At 42.6% G+C, this 23254-nt stretch overlaps 1 protein-coding gene across 1 annotated transcript in view; it reads right to left on the bottom strand.

Annotated features, from left to right (window-relative positions):
- The window catches only part of AOAH (acyloxyacyl hydrolase), a 194556-nt gene that overhangs the window by 27079 nt on the left and 144223 nt on the right, over positions 1-23254 (bottom strand). The window contains exons 14-16 of the mRNA XM_052639026.1: positions 11922-11958; positions 11085-11159; positions 2258-2430 (exon numbers count right to left, since the gene is read on the bottom strand). Coding sequence (XP_052494986.1) covers positions 2258-2430; positions 11085-11159; positions 11922-11958 — 285 coding nt within the window. The remainder of the gene's footprint in view (positions 1-2257; positions 2431-11084; positions 11160-11921; positions 11959-23254) is intronic.

Genomic DNA, 23254 nt, shown 5'->3' with positions numbered 1-23254 from the left:
GAAATTTTCATCCCCAATGGCTCAAAGAGATATTCTCAGCCCAAGTGGTTGTCCTTTACATGTCCAAGGCAGCCCAGAATGGAGTAAAGTTCACTGGGAAATCACACAATCATTTCTTAAGGGTGTGGTCGAAGCCATGTGAACAGGTGGAACATGCTTTACTTATGAGAGGCTAAATCTTAGACAATAATAACATTCATAGTACATTTCATAACTGAAGAAGAAAATGACATTAGTCCATTGGTAGGGAGTGTGGTGTGTGGATATCTCCTATCGTCCCCCAGTAAGGGAAACTCAGTGAAGGGATCAGAGTCCTTTGAGAGCTGGTTAAAGGGTCCCTGCTCTTTTCTTGTGTGGGGAGGGGTGGAACTTGCTGAGGGAGGTGGTAGAGAGGTTGGATTAAACAGGAGCTGCAGGAAGAGGCCACAAGAGGACAGGGATGTTACGGATGCAAGGGAAAGCTCTCTCCTCCACCCACTATGGAGGATACAAAGGAAGGAGTTTTGGGTCATCCCTCTCTGAATTGCTTATCTGACCCACAAGAAAGTGCTTGCACCTCCAGGGTTGGTCTAAGGAGGCAGACCTGGCAATACCAGGGAAGGGACAGTCTCTTTCCATGAGAGACTGGCACAGGTGCTGTCAATATGAGGCTGAGATGATGGTCCCCAGGCCTCTCCTTGGAGAAGGCAATGGCACCCCTCTCCAGCACTCTTGCCTGGAAAATCCCATGGACAGAGGAGCCTGGTGGGCTGCAGTCCATGGGGTCGCTAAGAGTCGGACATGACTGAGTGACTTCCCTTTCACTTTTTACTTTCATGCATTGGAGAAGGAAATGGCAACCCACTCCAGTGTTCTTGCCTGGAGAATCCCAGGGACGGCAGAGCCTGGCGGGCTGCCATCTCTGGAGTCGCACAGAGTTGGACATGACTGAAGCGACTTAGCAGCAGCAGCAGCAGCAGGCCTCTCCTTGTAGATGCCTCTCTGAGAGGCCTGAGACCAGCGCTTCCCATCTGCCCTTTGTTTAATTTTCTCTAGTAACACTCAGCCTTTTCCGACTTTTGGAATCTTTTTCCCATTGTAACCTAAGCCTATGCTGGCTGAGATTTTTGACTATAATGTTCACTTCTGGTGTCTTGAATAGCACATGGCATACAATGAGTATTTTTTTAAAGAACATTCTTCCCTGAAACACAAAAAGAACCCTGCTACACCCAGGTTACATATACAATAAGCTGTGCAACATTTGGCAAGCTACGTAACCTTTCTGAGCCTTAGTTTTTTTCATCAATCAAGTGGAATTAATAGAAACATTTATCTTACAAAATTGTTTTAAGGATCTGCAATGGCAGCTCTTCCCAAGGTGAATTACTACTACTTTCACAGTCTTTGTAAAGCGTCTGGAATGCTACATGTGCTATTAGAAATTTCCTGGAACTTTAAAGCATTTCAGAGCCAAGGACTCCAAGAATGTAGAAGCAGGGACCAAAGCTTCTGGAAGACTGTGTTCTATAGAACTCCCAACTGGTCACTAGAGTACACAGAAAGTAAAAGTGAAAGTCACTCAGTTGTGTCTGACTCTTTGTGACCCCATGGACTATATTGTCCATGGAGTTCTCCAGGCCAGAATACTGGAGTGGGTAGCCTCTCCCTTCTCCAGGGGATCTTCCCAACCCAGGGATTGAACCCAGGTCTCCCACATTGTACGCAGATTCTTTACCAGCTGAACCATCAAGGAATCCCAGGAACACTGGAATGGGTAGCCTATCCCGTCTCCAGCAGATCTTCCTGACCCAGGAATTGAACCAGGGTCTCCTGCATTGCAGGTGGATTCCTTGTCAGCTGAGCTACCAGGGAAGATTCAGGGTGCACAGAATCCATTAGAATTCTGGCCACCAGGGGGCACTCACCACTGAGGTCTAGAGAAATCCTTTCTTTGGACTTGTGTGTCCCCTTTCTGTCTCTTGTTTGGACTTTGTTGGCTTGCTCTGTGTTCTGTATCTCACCTTCAGCGAAGGAGTTTCCTTATTTAAACTCGTACCTTTCAATTTGTCCAAATTCTATACTAACTGTGTCTGCCCTGTCTGACTTTGATATGGTTCTGGCCACCTTTGGATACTGACCTTTAGATCTTGTACCTGGGTACTCTCTCCTTGATTTGTTCTGGTGACATTTTAGGTGTATTCTTATATAATTGAGCTACATATATTTGAACTATGAATACACTGACATTGTTAAAGAGCAAAAGAATCTCTGATACCAAGAGGATGATATCTGTCATGCAAATGATCCCAGAGAAATCTTCCATCTGGTAAGCCATATAAAATAACATGACTGCCGTTTGGCAGGTGGGAATTTAGATACTGCAGAGTCTGCATGACCTTGGAGTACAATTTCTCAGGAGTGGTCATTTCTGGGAGAGGATCAATATGCCTGTTGGCAAAAGAAACAGAAAATATCTTAGTAGGCTATAAGGATAAATGCATGCAAATACACTTCCCTGCCCCTGACACACACACTCTCTCTCACACACACACTGATTATTTATTTGCAAAATATTTCTGACTTTGGGACTCCCTTGTGATTAGGAGGGCCACTGACAGGTCTGGCCTACGCGTTGTGAGCAGAAATGACATTTGCCATGTTTGGTTGTATGAGAGCCTCTGGGATGTCCTTTCTCTTTGCCACGGGCCTGAACAATGTTCTAGAAGGCAGCTGCTCCACCAATGAGTACTGGAACAGAGCTCCATGGTGATCCCTGATGGACAATGTAGTGTGAGTGAGTAAATATTTATTGTTATGCTATTAAGATTTTAGGGGCTGTTTGTTCCTGCAGTATAATGTCACTGACTCTGACTATTGCACACAGTTAATGGAATCAAAGAAGCCTGGTACTGCTTATTATTTTTTGGTGCTTTGAGATCTGCAACTTGGCCTTTAAAATTTTTCATCTATGCCATAGTCAGGGAAACAGACTTTCACTGCAAAATGAAGTGACATTATGTGTGCACACTACATCCTTCCTTTCTGCACTAAACGTGAACTTTCATGAATTTCCTGATCGGCTGCTATTCCAGGCTGCACCCCTGCAACAATATCTGTCAGCAGACAATTCAGATTTTCATCACTGCCTTTCTCTATGGTAGTGCTCGTGCTATACAGAGGAAATTTAAAATTTTATTCTTATCTTTTTGTTCCATAAAAGTTAGTGAAAACAGAAAATGAAAGTACTGAAAGTAGTTATAAGAGCATGGTCCTAAAATCAAAGAATTTAAGACAAAGATGTAAATCGTAAGTGAATTAAAAGTAGCAAATCTTTAGCTTCAATCAGACATTTATTGAATTTCATTTGTCTTGGAAAAGAGCAAAGAACAAAGATAAGAAATATAAAAAATACTAGAAATAAATCATTGAAAATCTCATTTAAATCTCCCTTCTTTTCTTTGTTTATCTCTCTCTCTCTCTTTTTTTTTTTTTTTGTTATGTTTAAAAGGCAAGGTACAAATAGGGATTCTAGAACATTTTTTGGATTTAATATATAAGCCTACTATTATTCATTTTTTGCACAACTGAGTTTTGTACAAGCCCTAAGTACACATCAGATTTGACTTAAGACACTAACCTGCATTAACCTGGGAGAGAATATAGAATTTTCTGATTTTCATCTACTCTTTTGGCTTTAAACTGCCTGTTGTTAATCTAAATGGAATCATGTTCTCTAAATTCTTGAAATTTCAGATTTACCTAATGATCCTGTCTATGGATTGAATAGCATCCCTCAGACTGTGACCTCATTTGAAAACAGGGTCTCTGCAGATACAATCAATTGAGATGAGATCATACTGGATTAGGATGAGCCTTAAATACAATCATTAGGGTTTTTTAAGAAGAGGAGAGACACAGATGTAGGGAAGAAGGCCATGTGATGCTGGAAGTGGAGACTGGAGTGATGCTGCCACAAGCCAAGGAATGTTGAGGATTGCAGGGAGCCACCAGAAGGATGAAAAGACAAAGAAGGACTTTCCATGGGCACTTCAAAAGGAACCTGGCCCTTCCCACACATTGATTTTGGACCTTTGTCCTCCAGCACTGTGACAGAATGTCTCCTTTGTTTGAAGTTACCCAGGCTGAGGTATTTTGTCACTGCCACCCTAAGGCGTTGAATGCAGATTCTAAGCCAGAAAAAGTAAGTTCATGACTCACAGGTTGGACCAGACATAAGAGACATGGAAAGAGGGAATAGAAAGAAGTCCTGGGAGGGAGGGGGGAGGGGGGTTCAGGATGGGGAACACGTGTATACCTGTGGTGGATTCATGTTGATGTATGGCAAAACCAATACAATTTTGTAAAGTAATTAACCTCCAATTAAAATAAATAAATTTATATTAAAAAAAGAAAAACTAAAAAAAAAAAAAAAAAAGTCCCTGGGGTATTCACTATTGTCACTTTTAAGGGATCTGCTCCTAAATGGATATCAGTGGTGTCATTTTGGAAGGAATTTTTCAAAATGTATCAAAATTTGAAGTTGGCTTAACTATTAACCTTGGTTGACATTTCTCTTTTGGGAAATTGTCCTTTAATAACGTTTTCACAAATGTGCAAAAATGTACATACAAATATTGCAGCATTTCTTGGAATAGAATTAAATTGGAATAAACTAAAAAGTCTGGCTACCTAAATTATAGTACACCCATGCAGCCATTCAAAGGAATGAAGTAACTAGATAAAGGTGATGGTTGCACAACATTCTGAATGTACTCAATGCTACTGAATCATTCACTTTAAAATGGTTAATTTTACAGTATGTGAATTTCATTGCAATAAAACAAAATTTTTAAAAAGAATAATCTAAATGTATTAACATGGGAAAGACTGCTGAAAAGTATTGTTGATCAAAAAGAACAAATTGCAGAGCACTAAGCATAATACTATTTCATTTCAATGAATATTAATCACCCTGTAAGTTAGAATTTGAATAGAAAAAAAAAAATCTGGATGCAAATACAGGAAGCTGTCTCTATTGGTTAGCTCAGAGCAGGCTCGTGGGGGCTGGTAGGGAGTGACTCTGGCATAACTCTCCCTTCCTAAACCCTGTATTATTTGAACTTCTTACAACAGATGTTATTTTGTGATCAGAGAAACAATCCAAATGAAAGGGGTCTTCATATTATTTTATTCTTTCTAAAATAAGAGATAAAACTAAGTTTTGATGGGAGGGGCAGAAAACATTGTCATCTTATGTCATTTCCGCTCTACCTATTTCTCTTAGCCAAATAAAACTTTCGCACTGTTGCTATCCCAAGGGTGGCAGGCTGACCATCGTGTGAGGGTCACATGGGCCAGTTTGTGACAAGCATCATGTCCCCATCCAGAGGAAAAGGTGGAGCAAGTCTGATGTTTGGGGCGTTTGTTGCGGTTGGTGTATATGCTTCTACACTAGGTAATGAGTTCCCTGGACTTTGTGATAAAGAGATAGGAGGAAAGGGGAAAAGATGCCCATTTTACAAAACCCCAGCATGTAGAATAAAATTCTATATTTATGGTTTTTATTACTTTGGGAAAAATTATATGGTTTTAAGAACAAAAAGGCTCTGTAACCTACAAAAAAAAGTACTCAGAAGGATTTGAGAATAGGTTGCCTACCTACTAGGGGAAAAAGACTGGTAACCAGGCTTGATTTGCAGATGTCCAACAGCACTAGAAGGACCCCAGTGTGTGGAGGGGATTTGGGCTGCCCTCTGGGCTTGTTCAGACCCGGATAATCCACCCAGAGTAACCAGGTTTTACCTTCACTGTGTGTCTGGAGTGCAACAGCAGGGGTGAAACAAAGCAAGTTGGAGTCTGTGTCCTGTCTTCTGTCAATGGTAAAGCTAGCATGCACACCTATTAACTTTTGCCTTGGCAGCTCAGGTTTTGTTTTTTCTGCTGATACAACAGCAGTTTGGCACAGAGCAGTTATGCTGAGCTAAGCCTCTCCTACCACCTAAAAGCAAGATGAGTTAAGAGGGAGGAAAGTCTCCCAAACTCCCTCCTTAATGATTCTTTTTGAGTCAGAGACACAACCCTGATGATAAACAAAGAATCTCAGCTAATTTGTATTATGAAAGTAAGCAAGCTTAACCAAAATGGTTTGGAGTCAGAACAGAAGCCATGATGCTTCTGGAGAAGCATCATGAGACTGCTGGAGCAGTCTCCAGTCATCTTTGCTACATCATGTACACCTAGACAATTTACATGTGTGCATTGCTAGGTATGCCCTGCCGTGAGCATAGCAAGCTCAGGCAAGTTCAGAAGGGTCTGAGTGGCAGATGGTGGGTCACCTCTTCTGAATGCCATACAAGGTCTCTATGACTCTGTATCTGAAAAATTCTCAATGCCATTTTTACCTGTGTACTCTTTCTCCCCTCACTGCAGATGGTGACTGCAGCCATGAAATAAAAAGACGCTTACTCCTTGGAAGAAAAGTTATGACCAACCTAGATAGCATATTCAAAAGCAGAGATGTTACTTTGCCAACAAAGGTCCATCTAGTCAAGGCTATGGTTTTCCCAGTGGTCATGTATGGATGTGAGAGTTGGACTGTGAAGAAGGCTGAGCGCCGAAGAATTGATGCTTTTGAACTGTGGTGTTGGAGAAAACTCGAGAGTCCCTTGGACTGCAAGGAGATCCAACCAGTCCATTCTGAAGGAGATCAGCCCTGGGATTTCTTTGGAAGGAATGATGCTAAAGCTGAAACTCCAGTACTTTGGCCACCTCATGTGAAGAGTTGACTCATTGGAAAAGACTCTGATGCTGGGAGGGATTGGGGGCAGGAGGAGAAGGGGATGACAGAGGATGAGATGGCTGGATGGCATCACTGACTTGATGGATGCGTCTGAGTGAACTCCGGGAGTTGGTGATGGACAGGGAGGCCTGGCGTGCTATGATTCATGGGGTCGCAAAGAGTCAGACATGACTGAGCGACTGAACTGAACTGAGTACTAGCATTTTAGTGATCAAAGAGTTCCAGCGGTTTGCGGAACACCTCCCAGGCCTTGTGGGCATGCTAAGTCACTTTAGCCATGTCTCACTCTTTGCGATGCTATGGTCTGTAGCCCGCCAGACTCCTCTGTCCATGGGATTCTCCAGGCAAGAATACTGGAGTGGGTTGCCATGCTCTTCTCCAGGGGATCTTCCCATCCCAGGGATCGAACTCGCATCTCAGGTCTCCTACACTGGCAGGCGGATTCTTTACCACTAGCGCCACCTGTTGTCAAAGACTGACTGGACTGAGCTGAAACTTTTAACCTCTTCCCCAGGATGCTCTGGAGCCCATGTCAGATCCATTTTGCCATCCTGGGTTTGCCTGCCACCGCGGTGCCTGCATCCTTCCCCACCCACTGGTGAGCTCACACCAGTCACTCGTGGAGAGGTAAGGGGTTGCGGGGACAGAGCTTAGGGGAGAAATATGAAAACCAGATTGAGAGACATGACGCTCATGCCAAGAAAATAATGAAAGAGAAAATGGTGCCCAGCACATGCTCTCACACGTCAGGACCACAGGGGCGGGCTTGGAACAGATGATGAGCCTTGCCTTTGGGGTGGCTCAGACTCTGTCTTCATCCTAATGAATTGTGCCCGATCATGCAAAATAAGCCTCATGACTTGGGTGCAGGGCCAGCCACCATCATTTCATTAGCCTGGCAGGTGTTTCAGCCAGATTGCACCTGGTTGGTGGCAGGTGTGCCCCTTCTTGAGGAAGAAGGCAAACAGATTCTGTAGAAAACATTGCCCAGAATCAGAGCAAGAGCCCAGAGACTTGTTGTGGTTGAGTGTTCAGATTTCACCCACAGCTAGCTTTTGTGCTTTTGAAACATCCAGGTAAGAGAGGGCTTCCCAGGTGCTAGTGGTAAAGAATCTACCTGCCAATACAGGGGATGCCAGGGACACAGTTTCAGTCCCTGGGTCAGGAAGATCCCCTGGAGTAGGGAATGGCAACCTGCTCCAGTATTCTTGCCTGGAAAATTGAGGCAGCCCTTTTCTCCAGGCCCACCAGTTGTAACCACATTACTGACTTACCACCCAAACTCTTTGAAGAGGCCTCTTGACATTGACGGAGAATGGGGTGGGGACTCACTGGGCCCACATTACCTGATGCGTAGAGGTCCTAGGGCCCTTAAAAGAGTATGTGGTCTGGAACATCCTGGCTGGTTGAGAAACTCCTTGGCCACCCCACTTCCACTGAGGAGGCTGGGAGAGAAAATTCCTCTGAGCAGGAGTTCTTTCCCTTCCCTTCTCTATTGGTTTTCTACCCTTGATTGGATGGAATGGATTGTTTTCTGGCAGCTGAACTCCTAGGAGTCTGTTATCTATCAGCACCTTGGCTGCTTCGTCTTAATGCAGTGCTGACCAGCTGTCCTGGATGACATCTGAAACAATGGCACTGCAGAAAAATGCTTGGGAGCTGGTGACACAGACAACCTCTGTAGGGTGGCCTTGGCTCTCTCCATTAGGTAAAAGATATTTAGTTTATAATTTCTAGGTCCACTCTAAAACATGGAACTAAATCCATTTCTGTGGCTAGTGTTATGTGCTTATATATATATGTAGCTCTCTCTCTATATATATATATTTATCACATTTCCAGTAATTATGATATTCTTTTCAGTGATGTCATGTTGGGATACTGGGGAAGGTTTGTAATCACCCTTTATGAACTGAGGCTCTTGAGGCCACTCTCATTTCTCAGTACTCCTATTGCTACCTAGCTGCTGTAGTTCACTCATACTGGCCCTATTTCCAGGAATTTTTTCTGTATCACTCACATTCTGCAGTTTTTGAAGGCAATGATAGCAAAAGCCCAAGTAACCTGGGTTAGTTTAAGCCCAATCAAATAGAGTTACAATGACAAAGCTAAGTTTGTCTATTTTACCTTTTTTCTCAAATTCCTGATGCTAAAAGCTATTTTCCAATCCTGACCTTCATTCATTTAACAAGTACTTATTACCTACAAGAGTTTAAATAATAGAGAAAGAAGCAGAGAACTAGCATCTTCGTTTAAAAAAAAGAAAGAAAAGAAAAAAGTCGAGCAAATATCCTAGAAGTTTTTTCAGGACGAACTTATTATGCAATTTGTTGCTGGCTTGAGCTTTTTATGAAATCACTTTGCTCATTTGGGGTAATCTCTTCCACCTTGATGTTCTGGCAGATGGGAAGCATAGTTGCCATCTGTCTTTATTTTTCTAACCCCTCCACAGGACGTTGCAAAATGGGCACCATAGGGACACCCCACACAGCCAACTCCATTCTTTCACCCAAATGCTTGCTGTTTATTTGCCCAGACCCCCTGGGGGGAAAAAGGCTGGCATAGGTCTCTGGCTGATGTCTACCTGCCCTTTAGCTCCTTGGAAAAGGAAGAGCAGGGCCAGGCTGGAGGGACCTTTGCGTGTGCAGCTTCTGCTGAAAACATGCAGTTTCAGGGATTTGGGGCTCTTGAACTAAAAGTCTTTCTGCAGGTGTTTTTTTGACTCAGTATAACCAGCTTGTTCTCTGTCCCCTCCCGGGGGATAGGATCCAGAGATTGGAGGGGCACTGGCTGATCTGACCATAGGTTTTGTTCTTTGATGGGACTAGGGGCTGACGCTCCTTGCTTTACCTTTATAAGCTCTTTGAGGTCAGGGATGGTGGCCTCTTTGCTACTGTATCCTAGAGCCAGGCACAGAGCTTGGCACATCATAAGTGGTCAATACATACTTTTAAAAGCATGTGCATGAAAGAAAGCAAATGAGACAAGTATGGACTGTAGAAACAACACAGAATTTAGCCAGAGAACCTTGTTGGGCTCTCATCTTTGCTCCTCACTATGGAAGTAAGTTTCTTAATAACCTTGCTGAACGGTTTCCTCATTTGTTAAAAGGCACAATAGCACTTGCCTCTTAGGGCTGCTGTGGGGATGAGATGATGCAGAGAGTGTTGTGGCTCTTGGCTCATGGAAGGTTTTGGGGGTGTTTGCTATTTACTGGAGAGTACCAGGTGGCTCATCACAGAGCTAACTTGGGTCCCCAGAAGGTGGCCTTGGCAGACTTGGGATTCTAGGGAGAGTGGTAAACCAGCCTAGGGGCTGCCAAGGCAGGGCACATGAGTATCTCTGGGTTGCAGCATGGAATCTCCTGCCCTGAACTCACTTCACTGATTAGGTCTACACCTCCTTCACCAGAAGGGTTCTGAGGCTCTCATGGAGGTATCCATGAGGGCAAACACAATTTCATAATATTCAACCATGTTTTTAGCACAAACTTAAAAAGCTCTTGGTGAGCGAAGTATAGAAAAACAAAAGGTGGGCAGTGATCAGGGTGGCCTGCTTCTAGTACCTCTTGGGTTTGAGTCCAGCTCTGCCATCCGTCACTAATTGGACGAGTCATGTCACCTCTCTTGGCTTTGCTTTTAGGTTTTCCAAAATGATGCGTGGGTGGCTATTGGGGAGTTGTTTTAGATCTGATCTCACCTTTTTTTTTTCTTTTTGGCCATGATCACAGGACAGATGGCATTCACATGTGCGGCATATTCTTAGGGGTATGCACAGACTTTGAGAAGCCTTCCAAAATGTTGTGGGGGAACGAAGGCATTCAACATTTTGAAATCACTACTGATATTAGCAGTTTAGCAAAACCACTTTCTTACTATGGGCGATGGGCACAAATAGGATTGGCTGTGAATCATGTGTAGGTTTCTTTGCAAAGCTCTAAGTCTATGCTATCTCAGCCACACGAGTAAGTAAATCAGAAGATGAGTGAGGAAGCTGTTCTTATGGGATAGCTGTGATTTTGCTTTATTTCAAAAGTCACGCTTCTCAGTCTTGGATTTTTGGCTAGCAGTAGCATATTTTTTGTGATGTAATTCAGAGTTGATCATGACACACCCATTTGTTGTGAAGCAGAGCAAAGAATTAATGGGATCAGATATTTTTCAAAGGGTCTTTCAGATTTATAGGTTGATTCTATTGAGTTGACATGTGTCCAGGACTTGTTAAGATAGGGAAGTAGGCTACTATAATGGAGTGGAGATGAGGGGAAGCTCAAAGAACCTTCCAAACATTTTTAGTAACTCACCCACTGCAGACATCATTTCCAATCATGGCATATATGACAATGGCTGGATAATCCAACAGCTGGTTCCTAGATAAACTGAGAAGCCATAGATGGAATTTGAATATCGAACACTTGGAAACCTAGCTTTGGAACCAACCAACATGTGAAAGAATCTTCAAATGGCCATCCTCTGGGTAACTTTTTGCCTTTTTTCTTTCATTCTAGTGTCTCCATTCCTACTTCCCCTCTTCTCTATAATCTTTAACCCACTTCTCCATTAGGAAAAGACCACATAAATACATACCTACATTTAGAGTAGGCTGAAGTCTCCAGTAGGGGGACACGCTACCATCTTTCACAGTAGTTGTCATCAGTAAACCCAGATCAGTTTCCTGAGGCACTTACGTCCAGATGTGTAGGACTTTATGACATTACGACAGCTGTGGACATAGCCAACTTTGAAAAATCAAGGGTTTCTCAAGCTTCCTATTTTGGACACCCCAGGCCTTGCTAATGAATTTTAAGTCAAATATGAGCCAAAACTTGTTTTCTCATTCATAAAGCAGGAATAAGAAACAGTCTTTTTTTGGTCTCGTTCAGATACTTGGGCCAGACCGAAGTTTTATCCACTTTGTATACATTTTTATGATCCTTTTGAAAGTATACATGTAAATTAACCACATCCTGTGGTCACTGGCCCAAGAAGTGAAAATTTCCCACTGTTTGGAAAGTGACTAACAAGTTATGGATGTTCAGTATAAGTGGCTACTGGATAGTAACAGAGAGGTTTTTTTTTATAATTTTTCAAAATAGAAACCCAACCTAAAAACAACTTATATCCCTCCCTTTTCCACTTACCTTTCTATAAATCTCCCCAGGTTTTGGGAGGATGCACCTGAATAGTTAAAATTGAGAAAATAATTAAAGTTAGTAAATTCAAGTCAGCACTATCAGTATGAAAATTTGACTGATTGACGGAAATCATGGAAGAACCATCATTGTATGGTCAAAGGTCATCCAAACCATCATACTGATGGGAATGACTTCATCCTACAACTTTCTTAATGGGCCTTCTGTTTACTTGGCATTATATTAACATAATCCTAACATTTTTGGATTCACAGGTTTCAAGACATTTACTGAGCATGAATGGGTACACTTTCTAATAGATGTGAGAAAAAAGTACAAATCTATCAGCAGAGACAGAAACTATTCAAAGATTAAAGAATGCGTTAGGGAATGAGTTCAGTTCAGTTCAGTCACTCAGTCGTGTCCAACTCTTTGTGACCCCGTGAATCACAGCACACCAGGCCTCCCTGTGTATCACCAACTCCCGGAGTTCACTCAGACTCACTTCCATCAAGTCAGTGATGCCATCTCATCCAGCCATCTCATCCTCTGTCATCCCCTTCTCCTCCTGCCCCCAATCCCTCCCAGCATCAGAGTCTTTTCCAATGAGTCAACTCTTCGCATGAGGTGGCCAAAGTGCTGGAGTTTCAGCTTTAGCATCATTCCTTCCAAAGAAATCCCAGGGCTGATCTCCTTCAGAATGGACTGGTTGGATCTCCTTGCAGTCCAAGGGACTCTCAAGAGTCTTCTCCAACACCACAGTTCAAAAGCATCAATTCTTCGGTGCTCAGCCTTCTTCACAGTCCAACTCTCACATCCATACATGACCACAGGAAAAACCATAGCCTTGACTAGACGGACCTTAGTCGGCAAAGTAATGTCTCTGCTTTTGAATATGCTATCTAGGTTGATCATAACTTTTCTTCTAAGGAGTAAGAGGGACAGTAAAAAGGATTATTCAAGAACTGCACATCTCCCTGGAAACCCCATTTAATAGCCTGCTGGTGTTCCCGCTCATTCCTGAGACTCCTCCTAACTGGCTGGCCTGTGCGAGTCAGATTGTAGAGCTGATGTATTTAAGCTCCCGTAGTGACACATATGACTTCCTTCCCCTACTCTAGGCACCACCAATAATGAATCTCTTATATGAAAATTGTATTCATTGAATATTCTTTTTATTGTCAACACTCTGTTAAACACTTATTGATTCATTTCGGCCTTAGCACCACAGTACGAGGTAGCATTGTGTGTGTGTGTGTGTGCGCGCGCGCGTGTGTGTGCCCACGTGGGCGTGTGTACTTGTCTCTTGCATCTTTCATATTGGCAGGCAAATTCTTTACCACTGTGCCAGCTTGGAAGCCCTAGGCATAGTAGGTCTCCATTTTATAGAGGGGGAAACTGAGGCTCACTTAAAGTGACTTTCCCAATGCCACACAGCTAATCATTTGGAGAGTTGCACTCCAAAGTCTGTCCCTTCTGTAAGGCTGAGCTCTGGCTCCCTGTGTGACACGGCTTCTCTAGACTGGGTGCTAGAAAGAGTTCACTGTTTCAAATAAGTTCACTGTTTCTTTGTCTGTTGGAAGAGAGTCTGCAGTAATTAGCGAGTAATCCTCAGGTAGGTGGTACAATTCAAGTGGCAAGGGAGATTTTCCTGTAACTTCTAGCCTTGGAAGCTTGGGGAGAAAGCCAGTGGGTTTCTTGTGGAAACAAATGGGCCAAAGGGCAGTGCACAGCTATTAGGAGCTAACTAGCCCATGTCCCCTCGAAATTGTGTGACCATGCAGGGTAGGCCTCCTTTTCCACATACAACTAGATGCAAGCTATATGTGCAGCATTGACGTTCTCTTGGCTGATTCAGGAATATTAGCATAATAAACGAACATTGCTTTATTTCCCCTCTCATTGTGGTAAAATATACAACACATAAACATAACCATTTTAATCCTTTTTGAGTGTGCAATTCAGTGGCATTAAATACATTTACGTTGTTATGCAACCATCATCACTATCCTTTTCTAGAATTTTCCCATCATACCAAATAGAAGCAGTCTCTGATAACACCACTCTACCTTCTGTTGGTATATATTGAACTATTCTGGGTACCTCAGATAGGTGGAATCATACCTTATTCATCTTTTTGTGTTGGACTTATTTCACTTAGCATGATGTTCTCAAAAGGCCTCCATTTGTAGCCTGTGTTAGAATTTCCTTACTTTTAAAGACTGAATAATTTTCCATTGTATGCACATCCCACATTTTGTTTATCCATTCATCTGCCAATGGGCATTCAAGTTGCTTCTACTATTTGGTTATTATGAATATGCTGCCTATGAACATCGGTGTGCAAATATCTGTTTAGGTTCATTTAGGTTATTGAAATCATTGGACCATATGGCAATGCTACATTTAATTTATTTTAGGAATCGTCATACACTCTTTGCTTCCTTTTTGTGGTGGGGCTTCCCTGATAGCTCAGCTGGTAAAGAATCCACCTGCAATGCGGGAGACCTGGGTTCTATCCCTGGGTTGGGAAGATCCCCTGGAGAAGGGAAAGGCTGCCCACTCCAGTATTCTGGCCTGGAGAATTCCATGGAGTATATAGTCCATGGGGTCGCAAAGAGTCGGACACCACTGAGCGACTCTCAGTTCAGGGTAGTATTAAATATGCACACAGACATGCAAATTAGGGGCCGTCAGCTCACCTTAGCATGGAAGCATTCATTCACCCTGTCCATTCATTTGTTGAGAACCTGCCATATGCCCGACACATAGTAGGGAATTAACAGGTGAGCTGGACACAGCCTATACACCCGAGGATTACCATCTATGGGGGCAGACACATAACTGAGCACTAGAGTAAGGTTGAGTGCAGATCCAAACCAGAAAACTCAATGTGATTTGAGCCTATTATCTCTGCTCAGAGAAGGTGCCAGGTTTTACAGCACTGAGTCCTAAACATAGACTCAAAGTACTTCTGGGTGTGAGGTTGTTCTCTTTTGCTCTCAAGAGGGAAGATAAGAAGGACAGCCACTGGGAGCCTACAGTGGCTGACTCATCTCATCAGCTGGGCCCTTCATTCAGTGCCAGCTCCAGGACTCTCAACTTCCCATTTTCAGTAAGATAATAAATCAAGAGGTGTTTAATTCTCACTCTTTGATTTTTCTCTTAATGAGAAATGAAAACTCAAGCCATGAGTGGGAAAAAAAATAAAGGGCCAGGTCAGAGATTGTCAATAATTTCCCTCATTATCCAGAGTACAACTGGGAACTGAGGTGCAGAGTACCCACAGAGCTTGAGGAAAATGTTAATGAAAACCTGTCATGGCATGCCATATGGAAAGCCCCTCCCTGGGCCCGCATCCTCTGATCTCTCTGCTGCCAAGACAAAGATGGCAGGCCAATGGCAAAGGCTTGAGGTGGATTTAAAAGCAGCAATCACAAACATCCACCCAAGGAGAGAGGAAGTATGTATACTTCTTTATCCAAATGTTTATTTTTTTCTGGTGGGTGTTTGCAATAGGAGCAAAGTCTTTGCTCCAAAGTTGTTACACTTCCATGATTTCCATTTTCTTTTGGAAACCTCAGTTTTATGGGATTACATAAAGAGTTTACATAATTCCCATGTTACTTTCTCTTCTGAGCCCCTCTTTTCTGTAGTCTTGCTACACTTTCACCAGCCACATCATCATTTGGTATCTCTCTCCCTCCCAAGCTCTATTTTCTCTCTTCTCCTGTACGTAGACTTCCTCCAGGCTGCTGATTTTGTTGCTGCTACTGCTACTATTACAGAAAATACTTAGTAAAGCAGTTGGAGCTGAAAAATGTGAGCGGGAGAGAAAGATAGCTCCTAGCCTGTGGAATGTGGCAAAACAAGAGCAGCTTTCAAAGAACTGGAGATGCCCTTAAGAGGCCCCTACCTGGTCTCTACAGTGATAGATCAGAGAAATGGAAAAGTTCTGGCTATGAAATAGGGACATTTAATTTATTTGTCAAGGTAGTCCAATGGAGAATCTACCTATCATCAAGAAAGGAAAGAACAGGGTCCTTATTGGCCACAAGTCTGAATTATGGCTCATCTTTTTTAAATAAGGCACTGTACATTGCAAGTAAAGAAGGGTTTCCCATAATGTCAGTGTTGGTTTTCCTTTCATGAGTAAATTTCAGCTTACAGTTTCGCTGGTGGATCAGTGTTGATTATAGCAGCAAGTGCTTCATATTCTGGACATTCAAATCAACTGGTAAGACTCTCTTAACGGTCTTTAAATAATCTGTAATTTTTAAATTGTGTGCTTGGCCAGATACTTTTGGATTTTGTGGGAAAAGTCCAGGATGGGATGATTTGAGAAAATAGCATTGAAACATGTATATTACCACATGTGAAATAGATGACCAGTCCAAGTTTGATGCATGAAACAGGACACTCAAAGTCAAGCTGGTGCACTGGGGCAACCCAGAGGGATGTGATGGGGAGGGAAGTGGGGGGAGGGGTTCGGGACGGGGCACACATGTACACCCCTGGCTGATTTATGTCAATGTGTGGCAAAAACCACCACATTTTTCTAAAGTAATTAGCTTCCAATTAAAATAAATAAAAGCAAAAGATCTAGTTCTTATATGAGAACCTATAAAAAAGGACGGTAAGGTGCATTTTACAACCTCACTATACAGATTTTTTGTCAGATAGGTCCAACATTTTGGCATTGACATCTGTTAGTTTTCTTTTCCCCTGCAAGTTGAGATTTTTCTGGTTCCTTATGTGCTGAGTAATTTTGGAGTTTATCCTTGGCATCTTGGATATTAAAAGACTCTGAGCCTTGTACTTTTGTCTTCTTAGGCAATCCACTCAGGTTCAGGAGGCAAGTTCTACCCAGCCTTCTGGGAGGTTATGATTTCAATGTCCATTCCCCTCTCAAAGCCTCTGTAGTATTACTCTGATTAATCTCAGGTCTGTGCCACTGAGTGGGACCTAGACAACAGTCTTTGTCGAAGTTGAGTTCTCAGAGTCCTTGGTATGCAGTTAAGGATCAGATCTGTGCATGTTCAGCTCAGGATTAAGCCCAGGAGTTCATACACTACTTTATGAGGTTGCTTTCCCAAGTTCCTTCCACTCTAGAAGCTCCTTGGTCCTCTCTGGTTCCTTGGGCTCTCCTCCATCGTCCCAAAGCCCCAGTTTCCACTCCCCTACTCTCATGTACACTTCTCAGAGATTAACTCATTATGCTGCTGCTGCTAAGTCGCTTCAGTCGTGTCCGACTCTGCGTGACCCCATAGACAGCAGCCCACCAAGCTCCACGGTCCCTGAGATTTTCCAGGCAAGAACACTGGAGTGTGTTGCCATTTCCTTTTCCAATGCATGAGGATCTCATAATAAGAGGACAGAGTGAGAAAATGAGCAACAGGGGATTCGCCTTACCCTTCTGGGACTACAACTCTTGTCATTAGAGAGGCTGTCCCTGGTGGCTCAGATGGTAAAGAATCTGCCTGCAGTGCAAGAGATGTGGGTTTGATCCCTGGGTTGGGAAGATCCTCTGGAGAAGAGAATGGCAACCCACTCCAGTATTCTTGTCTGGAGAATTCCATGGACAGAGGATCCTGTCGGGCTACAGTCCATGGGGTCGAGTCGGACACAACTGAGCGACTAACTGCCCTCACTACCACCGAGAATTCTAGGCACCTCCTCACTGCTGCCCTGACACTGAGAAGAAACTCCCTTCCCACTTCTAGAGTGAGAACTAGAGGGTTTCTTCTAACTCAATCAGTTCATGCCACTCTTCACTTCTGGATTTTGGGCAGTATTGGGTCTAGTTTGGAAGATATCAGAGAACAACAAAATGCCAACACCACTGCTGGTTTGGCTGTACTCCTGATTCTGGTTTTCTTCTTCGGTATACTTTCCCAGAGTCCTCCAACATCTTTTCCATACATTCTGTCTAGGTTTTATGGCTGCATTTCTTGGGACAGACAGGGTGGAGTGTGCTTACTCCATTATACCCAGAACCAGAAACCTGAATGCATTATAGAGAGTATAAATAGTTCATGAAAAATGTGGTGTTGTACAAAGACCTAAAATAAATTTAATAATGTCATTTAACTTTAATTAAATTTTAAATAATGCATATTTTGCTTATAAATTTAGGAAGCATTTTGAAGAGCACAATTTGTATAATCTAGTTTAAAAAAATCAGCGATAAGAAATTTAAATTCTTTCTTTTCTCTAAAAGTGTTGCTTGTAATAAGCAGAAATATTCAAACTAATACATTGACCTCCAACTCAAAATAGTAGATACTTAATAATTGTTTGTTGTGACAGTTTCTGATGGTGTTTCTACTACTGAAAATGCTTTCAAATTCACAAGTGTGGTTCTGAATTTCTGTGACAAACTAGATAAATGATTCCACAAAACATGTATTTTTAGAAGAATATAATAACCTCCCCAGAGTGGCTCTAATCTACCTGCTAGTCTCAAAACTTGACATAGCTTCACAAGTATCCTTCAGCTATGCTACACTTCTCTCTCCTTTTTCCCCAAAGATACTATGTCCTTGGAGCATCTATGCACCGAGTCACCATCTCCCCCATGGTTTTTGGATTTCTTTTTTTTTTTTTTTCTGCAAAGCTCTCTGCTCAAATGTATCTTCTCTGAAGATTTCCTCTCCTCCAGGCAGAGCTAAGTGGCTCCCACCTTCAGAAGGCCTCAACCTCCCTCTATTTTAGTGTCATTTTATAAGAACCCTAATTGTTTCCATCTTGTCTCTCTTTTCTGCTTACTCATGATCTCCTTTATGTCTTGTTCACCTTTCTGTTTCTAGCACCTACTGCAATATTGGAGAGGAAACAGAGAGAGTGGTGGGGCAAAATCCAATGGAGCATGAGAGGAAGGGAAGTAAAAGAGAAGAGAAGACCCGTGGTAAAAGGCACAGCCTAAGATGCTTTGAAACTGACAAAAAATCCAGCAAGTTCATTTCTAAACACAAGTAGCAGTGAACTTTCCCTGTGATGGCCTTCATCTTGAGCCCTAAACAAAAGGGATTGATTGAAAAGAGACCCCTTAGGACTTCAGGAACACTTGCCACGCACAGTTACATATAAAAGTGTAAGATATGCTTCTGAATCTGTCCTTTGCAGGTGTGCTGATTCAAGAAGTACGGAATGAAAATCTTGACCTAACAGAAGAATCTCAAGCATACGCTCATCACTCTTCGTATTATAATTGTTGTCAGTTATGCTGCCCCACTTTGATGTTTGCATGGGACAAGCAGAAGCCAGAAAGGGCTGTGTAGATAAATCCTAAGAAATAGTCCCACTGGAATCAGAATATCTCCATTCTTTAATGATTCTTTGAAATTCCAGAAAGTATTAAAAATTGGAATGATGTCCTCTAATAAATGGAGGAAAATGTATCCCTCTGTATGACATATGTCAGACTAAAATAGAAACTTTTGAAATCACTCTTTCAAAAGTTTCTATTATAGTTAAGTGCTGTATCTTGGAAGTATTTTTGGTCTTTGAGAGAAATAACAAGTTTTGATGCCTGCAGTCCTATAGTATATCTGTGTGCATTTGCCTTTTAGATCAAGCATCTCAAAAATCGGTATTAAAATCTTTGCTTGTTGTTGTGATCACACTAGATAATAGCTCCTAAACAGAAATGTCCTAGTTGTTTTATTATAAATAATTTCTGTTATTTCCTCTCAACATCTTGGGTTGAGACCAAATATTCCACCCAGTGCATGGGTTCATCAAATATTTACTGAGGGCCTATTTCTGTTTGGCAAAGGTGACTTCTTTGCTTCTTTCAATACTCTGTGGCTTTAAAAATTGTCTTAAAATTTTCACTTTGAAATGATTTCTAAAAAGTTGAAATAATTTCTGTAAGTTAGAATGCTAAACAAAAAGTTACAAAAATAGAACAAAGGATTTGCACATACCCTTTCATCCAGATCCCTAAATGGGAAATGTGAGCATATTTCATAATCATAGTACAGTGATGGAAATCAGGAAATTCACATTGGTTCAATACTATTGACTACTCTACAGACCTCATTCAAATTTCACTAATTGCCCCACTGATGGCCAGGGCCAGCATCCAATTCAGGATTACATGTTCCATTTACTTTCATGTTTGTCTTTTTTTTTTTTTTTATGTCTGTTTTGCCTCCTTTTAATCTGTGGTGATTCCTTAGTCTTTCTTTGTCTTTCACAACCTTGACACTTTTGAAGGGTGCTGGCCAATTATTTTATACAATATCCTTCATTTGGGGTTTGTCTTATGTTTCTTCATGATTTAATTCAGATTATAACCAAATACTACAGTAGCAGTAGACTGCAGTAGACTACAGTAGCAGTTGCTCAGTTAAAGTAAAAACTTTTTTCCTTCTAATACAGAGGTTTGGAGGAGGGGCTGGGAGGGTATATAAATAATAAGCCCTTGTATATATAATTGAATTCAGCTAAGCCTGAATTAATACTTCATTTGTAGTTTTTCTCTTAATCCTTCTTTTACTTTTTCCTGGTCTCCATCCCTTTCTGAGAGGACCACTTTTGACAAAGAAAGCTGACACAGAATGCTGGGTCAAGGTATCTAATTCTGACATTCACCTGGCCTCCAAGGCAGGTATTGGTGTCCCAGCAAGTAAGATGGTGGCTTTAGAGACTAGAATTCAAAAGCGGGACAGTATGGCCTGGTGGGGGGACTGGACAGACATGCTGGCATGCCCAGTAGGATACAGGCACAGTTTTCAGCTCTAACAAGCTAATGGACCATGGGCAAGTTACTTCTCCCCGCTCCCTTTCACTCTGATTCTGCTCCAAGCCCTCCTCTTTGGAGAGGTGTCTACCTTAGAATTGCATCCTCACCCCATCACTACCCAGCTTTCTCTTCTCCTCCCCACTCCACCCATTCAGCCTTCCTAAGACCCTATCCTGTAGATGGTCTGAATGTGAATTCCACATGCAGCCCTGAATTTTGCCCCCCTGTTTTAGTTTCTCCAGGTCTGTCAGATTCTCTCCCATTCTCCATATGGTTTAACTAAAGGCTAAACAGGGGAACCATCAAGATGAATTCTTTTTATTTTTTTTTGGAGGTGTGGGGGCTGGGGGCTGGGTAGAGAAGCCAAGAAGTTCAAGATTGAATCTGGTTTGTGAGAAGGGGCTTGGGGGTGGGTTGGGTTGGGTAGATGAGTCTGTAAACACATGCACTTTGGCAAATGTTAACATTCTCCACTTTTCATATCTGTATGTTTGCAGTCAGTCCCTTGTGCCCCACTCTCCCACTGAGTGGGTTAACATATGGGTGTACAGAGAGAGGCAATCTCTCACTGTATGGATGGGCCCCTCAAGAAAACACACTCTTCAGCACTTTTGACTTTCTGAAAACAAAACAACCCCAAACAGGTGTTTACACCAGCTTTGCTAAACTTGCAAAAATAAAATGAAGGAGGTTGGCGGCAGAAAAAGACATTTTATTTCAAGCTAGTAAAGTCCCGTTTGCAAACTGTAAAGAGATCCTCAGTGCAGCCCCTAAGCCGGTCAGGTGCCCTCCTCGGCAGGCTGTGGCCATGGAGATTTAGGGCTGGGATTTGCTTGTTTCTTAAAGCAGAAGAGTCTTGTTTATTTTGGAAGGTGATGCCTTATGAATTTTTATTTACTTTAAAATACATACTGATATTGAATACCATGTTAACATTTGTTTTTCTTCTACCCTTTATTTTAGATGGAGTGTAATCTTGTCACTCAGAGTTTTTGCCCACCATGGAGGTATTCAGGTTGGCAAAAGATTAGTGTGTGTGTGCTTTTCCTCTCTTCAAAGGTTAAATGTAACCCCTGAGAGTTATTAGTTTAAAAAAAGCATGTTGGGTTGACAGGTACCTACTACATGCAGCAGAGTCTGAGCTCAGGGTTGCGGGTGCATATCCTCAGTGTCAGAGGGGGAAGCCAGACTTGGAGCAAATGACTCAGCTATAAGCGAGGAGATGCAGACACAGAGGCAGGGACAAAGGGCTTCAGTGAGGGTTGAATAAAAGCTAGTATTTATTTTTTAAATCATACAATCATTTTTAGATGAACTTTTTTCCCCCTTTATTTTTGGTTTTTATTTGTTGGCTGCACCGTGCAGCATGTGGGGTCTTAGTTCCTTGATCAGGCATTGAACCTTTGACCCTGCATTGGAAGTGCAGAGTTTTAACCACTGGGCCATCAGGGAAGTTCCCAAAGCTAGTATTTATTCAGTCCTCCCTGAGCACCAGGCCTGAGTCCCAGTGATGGGGTCCCAAAGACTAGAACATGCAGCATGGGTGTAGGAGGTGGTTTCGGGGTCCATGTTTGCTGTGTCCACCTTCGCAACTGAATACTGACTGGCATCCATGCTTAGAGCTCTAGTCTCTGATGGGTGATCATCACTAGAGAAAAGGTGAAACCCCTCATCTGCTTCTGCTCCTTCCAACATGTTCTAGGCCTTCCAGCTCAACCAGCTAAGGCTTGTTCTTCAGTCCCTTCCAGCCATGGCTTCTGTCTCTTGCCCCACCCATCTCAGTGTGGGGGTCCTCCACTGCCCCACCCTCAGCACTTTCTTTCTTGCCTTAACCCTTCCCTTGCCTGCTGTCTCCTCCAGCCTCTCTAGGGAGGCTGTATCCACCTTCCATTCCCCAGGGCTCCCTCTGCAGTTCCCTCATTTCTCCTCTACCCTTCATCCCAGCTCCTCTCTGTCAGGCTTAGACCTGCTGTCTATCAGTCTCCATCACTTCCCACTCCTATCCCTAGCCCGGCTTTTTCCTCCCAGAAGAAGCTCCCTTCTTTCTGCCAGATTCTCCAGGTGGGGCCGGCTGCCCCTCACCCATCTCCATTACCTTCCTGCTTGCCACTGTTTCCATGGGCCAGAAAACTCAATGCTAGATGCCCCTCTTTTTGCCCTTGAGCTCTGAAAGCCTTTTTGTCATGAACATGTGTCTTTTAAATTTATTTTTGTTTTTTCATATCTGCTTACTTTATAAAAAGTGTTATATTGAAAAAGTGACTGATTTTTTAAAATGCTGAGTAAATAATAGGCCAGGTGATGAAGTTAGCAACAATAATGAATGATCAAGAAGCAATGTATTTTCTCATTCAACCTTACCACAGCCTAGTGAAGTTCAAGTGTGGACTGCTATCACCCCACTTTGCAAAGGGAGCCTCATTTGGGTTTTGTGATGAATTCCTTCATGTCACACAACATAGTTTAAGGAATTGGCTTTACTGGGGAAAGGCAAACTTACAAGGCTGGGTTTGTCCCCTGAACTCCATCATCCTACTGAATTTAGGTGCAGCCTTTCCCCCAGGAGGATGGGGTGAAGAACCCCACTGCAGCT

The sequence above is a fragment of the Budorcas taxicolor genome, chromosome 4 (assembly GCF_023091745.1).
Source record: "Budorcas taxicolor isolate Tak-1 chromosome 4, Takin1.1, whole genome shotgun sequence".
NCBI classification, from domain to species: domain Eukaryota; kingdom Metazoa; phylum Chordata; class Mammalia; order Artiodactyla; family Bovidae; genus Budorcas; species Budorcas taxicolor.
The sequence above is the reverse complement of the archived record's forward strand: the minus strand, read 5'-3'. Positions and strand labels throughout refer to the sequence as shown.